At 54.7% G+C, this 4,852-nt stretch overlaps 2 protein-coding genes across 2 annotated transcripts; one reads left to right on the top strand and one right to left on the bottom strand.

Moving 5' to 3' along the window:
- Positions 1 to 450: 450 nt before the first annotated feature.
- H257_14788 (hypothetical protein) lies at positions 451 to 2,731 on the top strand (the record flags this gene model as incomplete). Its single annotated transcript, XM_009842674.1, has 4 exons — positions 451 to 528; positions 849 to 1,301; positions 1,355 to 2,074; positions 2,126 to 2,731. The coding sequence occupies 4 exons, from the start codon at positions 451 to 453 to the stop codon at positions 2,729 to 2,731; spliced, it is 1,857 nt and encodes a 618-aa protein (XP_009840976.1).
- Positions 2,732 to 3,700: 969 nt separating this feature from the next.
- On the bottom strand, positions 3,701 to 4,107 carry H257_14789 (hypothetical protein; the record flags this gene model as incomplete). Its single annotated transcript, XM_009842675.1, has 2 exons — positions 3,701 to 3,961; positions 3,997 to 4,107. 2 exons carry the CDS (start codon positions 4,105 to 4,107, stop codon positions 3,701 to 3,703), a joined length of 372 nt encoding a protein of 123 aa, XP_009840977.1.
- Positions 4,108 to 4,852: the final 745 nt, after the last annotated feature.

Genomic DNA, 4,852 nt, shown 5'->3' on the forward strand with positions numbered 1-4,852 from the left:
TTGGAGTACAGAAACTCTGCACACAAGAATTCGGGAATCATAGGAAGAAAATGGGGAATCATATATGAAACTATAGCGTTACAAATACTATATAAGGTCCTCCACAGGCCTCGTCTGGGAGCGGCACCTACCTACCGCTTTCGTGACGAGAGGAATCGATTGGGCATTCGGTGAAGTGCACGATTGGGGCTCACTCCTCGCCAAGGCACCGCCTGCACAAAATTATACACACGGCCACCGCTGCGCTGCGGTGCGCGCAATTTTGTGGGCGGATGCTCTGTAGTCGCTCGCTGCTGTAACGCTAGGTCCACCGTCTAGCGGACACTACTCTATATCCCGACTGTGGCCAATGGCATCACTCGGCATGCATCCCACACTGCCGAGTTGTTCTACACCACACTACCCCGACGTACGGCCTACACACCCTCCCCCTACGGGCTGCGCGCACTCATGCTGTGGGTGATGGCAGCGTCACGCACCAGGGTACTCCAGCCACACATGAAACATGGAGCTACATGGGCTGCGACGGTACTACCTTCGCGGGGACCTAACAACTTCACGCTAATCACATCACACCCACGCGTTGCGAACTACATAGCCTCCTGGTGGGCCTCCATCATTCTGGAGATGCTGCACTACAAATATGCGACAACACAAAAGCCATTGGACTTGTCGTCCTGGCCAGATCCCTTAAACGCCGCGGGGGGCTCCCCCGCTACAGCAACATATACAGGGTGGAACTTCGCTCGCTCATGGCTCTCTTCACCGATACTGGAACCTTTACCGACGAATGGATCCGCTCTCACCAGGACCCCACGGACACGCCCGACCCAATCCTCTGAACCAAGCGCACACTCCTCGCCGAGGCGGACTCCCTCGCCACCCTAGCACACCAGCTCCTGCCCCTCACGAACTATGCGCACCTCATTATCTCAGACTACTGGGAGCTTCGAGATGACCACGGGCGCAACGGCCCCATGGCTGGGCGCAGTCTACGGCCGGAGAGATTGGCCCAAGGCTCAAGCCGGAAACCGGACACCCGCCATACCATCCAGCCCCTCCGCATCCCCACAGGGGACATTTGTAAATGGGACCTCCCTGCGCTCAATTTCTACTGGCGTGCCATCTGCTACACCTTACACACCAACGCCCGCAAACACCGTATATACCCAAGCTGGGAGCCACACTGTCGCACATGCCCCGCTTCCCTCGACACGCAGGAACACCGTTTCGGCCTCTCACCCCCTATATGCCCAATGTCGGTCCCACTCTCCCAACAAATTCTCCTCGCCACACAAGCGGTCCTCCCAAAGGCCTGGCTCCCGGACCAAGATATCTACCTACCTGGACATAGCACAGAAACCGCACACATCCTGCCAGGACCGAAACGTCCGCAATGGAAAAGCCGTGGCGGCAACCCCTCCCCCAACACGGGCACCTGCATGATTCCCCTTACCGCGCAACGCTGTGTCCATACCCTTCACATGCAACACCTACTGCCCCCCCCAACCCGAATCTCTCATGCTCGCTGCCTCCCAACTATCCTGAGAATCTCACCAGTGCCCCAAGCCGGGTCTCCTACTACCGCGCTGGCTCTACCACACAGCTCTACGATCCACCCCCCTCCTTGCACCACGCGACTTCTAGTTTGGTCAATGGATGGGCGGCCCCAATGGCGCTACATTTCAAGGTCCACTTGGACGCTCCCCCCACTGCATTATCCCCCGTCCCCCGACTAACCACCACTGGTGGATCGATGCCACTCACAACCCCTACCCCTCCACCAGGTGGCGCCTGCTTACCACGGCAATATGTGACGCTACCGCTCACCACACGCCGGCCACCTACTGGTTTGTCGTTCCCGAAGGCTCGCGCGGCCATAAAACGGCTGAGCAGCTCCAAACAACATGGCTTCTCACCATACCCCCGCGCCAGCTCTCACTTCGCCACACCTCCTCCATCCACCACGCCTCCACCCCCCACTGGGGAAAACTCTCTACTGGCAACCCCACTCCTCTCCACATCGGATTCTTCACCACTGGCAACACACTCGAGCTCCTCACCTCTCCCAGCTGTACTGGACGGCCATACTCCAACTTATAGATGCCACCCATTGGCTGCATAGGCCTCCCCCCACCACTCTCCTCAGCTCGGAGGAAACTCACAAGGCCGATGCCCCACGACTCTCACTACCTCCACGCACTGCTTGCACTGGGCCCAGACCTCCATTCCTGACTACGACCCATATGCCCTCGAATCCCGCGCTTTCCTAGAGGCTACGTACCCTACTATCTATCACGCTACCCCAGGCTGGACAACCTTCCCAACCATGACTCACTCCACACAAACCTGGGCAGCTTCAATTACCCATCTCCGCGCTCCGCTTTTCCATACCCAATGGTTCGTGGCGCATTGGGCTGTCCTCCGCCGACATTGGCAAACTACATACGCTACTAACGTGGACCACATACGCACCACAGGGGAACTACCCCTCCTCACTGCTAACAACACCATCCGGCTTAAACACCGCTACCATGATGCCGCCCCCATGGGCCACGACCGACGTATCCGTGCCCGCAGAGCCCACCTCACAGCCAAGACGCTGCAATGGCACTCCCGTAGAACTTCCTTACTACAACCCGCCATCCCTCCTCCCATCGGCTACGCCGACCCGACCCTGCGGCCACCGCGACTCCCCCCGGACCCCGGATTACCACCTCCCGCGATATAAGGATTCTGTTCCTTCGAGCAGACACACTCAGGTTTTTCAGGTATTTAAGTCCGCTAGCTGCCAAAGCAGCTAGTACGCGGCCGAGGCCATTAAGTGCCCGCTGAGCGATTTTAACTTTACAGCGTAATATCAATATTAATATGTAACGCTAGGTCAATTCCCTTGTGTTTTGATACACGTGTGTGTCCCCCAGATTTCTACCTGTGATTCCCTAATTTTTGTGTGCACGAACATTTGACTCCGTTAATTGGGGCAAATCACCTGAAAACTCTGGAAGCTTTTTCCTGATTTCTGAGGCGTCCATACGCACCTTTTATAGACTTCTAGAGATATACAATTAGCGAGTGTAACTATACTTTCGAAACTTTGTTGCAAAGTACTTCGAAGTACAAATATATTTTACGAGTATTTGTATGTATGAAGGTTAACTGTAAGTTTGTTAAATAGAGTGCTCACAATCGCTATCATCAGTGGCACCACCACTTTGTCCTGAAGAATCCTCATCCGTTGCAAAGGCGTCAATTTCAACAAGATGGTCGTAAATGTTTTGCAGCTTTACCTCATAGGCTTTGATCAGCCTTTAATAGACCTGGGATTCATGTCGTCAAATGCTTGTTGGAGGCGCTCTTTGACCTCAGACAAACCGATTCCATCAGAGTAGCGGCTCCCGACTTACCCTTTCAAAATCGCCCAGGCCAATTCGATTGGCTGCAAATCTGAGTGATGGGGCGGCGTAAAAACAACTCGGTGTCCTTTCGACGCTGCCAATTAAACGATTTTGGGATCTACTTCTCGTTGAATGCACTCCGACAGCATTTGCCGCAAAATGCTCTTGAAATCCTTTTCCTCGTAGGAAATGTCGTAGGTTGCGCAGGCTTCTTGGAGGGTCTTCTTGCACTGACGTCGACTTGGGGTTCCTTGAGGGGGTCCCTTGTGGTATTTCGCGTTATGCATAACGATGTAGGCGTTCTAGATTCCCAACGCGGCCAACTCGTTCAGCAGCGATTCAAACAACTTGATAAAATACTCGTAGTTGAACATAACGTGGTAGTCCTTGAGTTCCTTGGCCTGAGAATTCCCGCCTCGAAAGATGTCAAGGGCCAGCACACGACAATTCATCGCGGGCGAGTCAATGATGCTGACAATGAAACAAAAACGCCGTCCCTTGTTGTTTTCCTTGCGCTGAACGTCCTGGCCATCGCTGGGGTCGTACAACGAGTCGTGGTGACGCTTGTTGTAACCGTGCCCATGATCCGGTTACTAACCGGATGACTAGTCGACACTTCTTCAGTCCAAGGTGTCTCTTTGGTCCAAGGTGTATCTTCGCACACCAACAAGTCCTCTTGCGCAACCAAGGTGTTCCCCCGACGATACATCGATGGTTGATTGCGCGTAGCTTAGTGATAGCGTAGTAGTCTTAACGCTATCAATTCATTCTCGATTCTACTATCTACTGCGTCTTCCTCTGCGCACGCTCACACTTGGTAGCACTCCACGTTCGTCCAGTCGACCAACATTATGTCCTCCACCAACACCGCAGCCCACCAGGCGGTCCTCGCCCTTTTGCGTCGCGGTTTTGGTGACAACGATACCGCGCTACTCCTTGGCGGGAAGACTCCCGATAACCAAACTCGCCTTGTGGAAGGCATCGGTAGCACGATCGATCTCTCGGTTGCCGAAGCTACGGCCGCCCAGAAGGCATTGGAAGAACAAGTCGCCCAAATGTCTTCGCACGGGCGAAACCTTGAAGATTCACTTCGCATCGCTCGCGAGAAAATCGCGACTCTCGAAGACCAAGCCTCTACCATGTCGTCCCTTGGTTGCACCCTCCAAGATTCTCTGCGAATCGCTCACGACGAGATCGCGCGCCTCACGCGCGCTTCGGAGTCGGAAACACCATCGACTTCTCGCCTGAAGTCGATCAAGCTGGATGTGGCCAAATTCGGCGGAGCGAAGTCGGACAAACTCCTCCGCTGGCTTTTACAAGTCAGCATTGCTGCTGACGCTCAGCGTATCTCCGACGACGCCACCCGCGTAGCTTTCGCGATGTCGCATTTGAAGGGTCGTGCGGAAGATTGGGCGTTCTCCAAACGTCACTGCTTCCCATCTTTCGCGGTCTTC

The sequence above is a fragment of the Aphanomyces astaci genome (assembly GCF_000520075.1).
Source record: "Aphanomyces astaci strain APO3 unplaced genomic scaffold supercont1.62, whole genome shotgun sequence".
Taxonomy (NCBI): Eukaryota; Oomycota; class Saprolegniomycetes; order Saprolegniales; family Verrucalvaceae; genus Aphanomyces; species Aphanomyces astaci.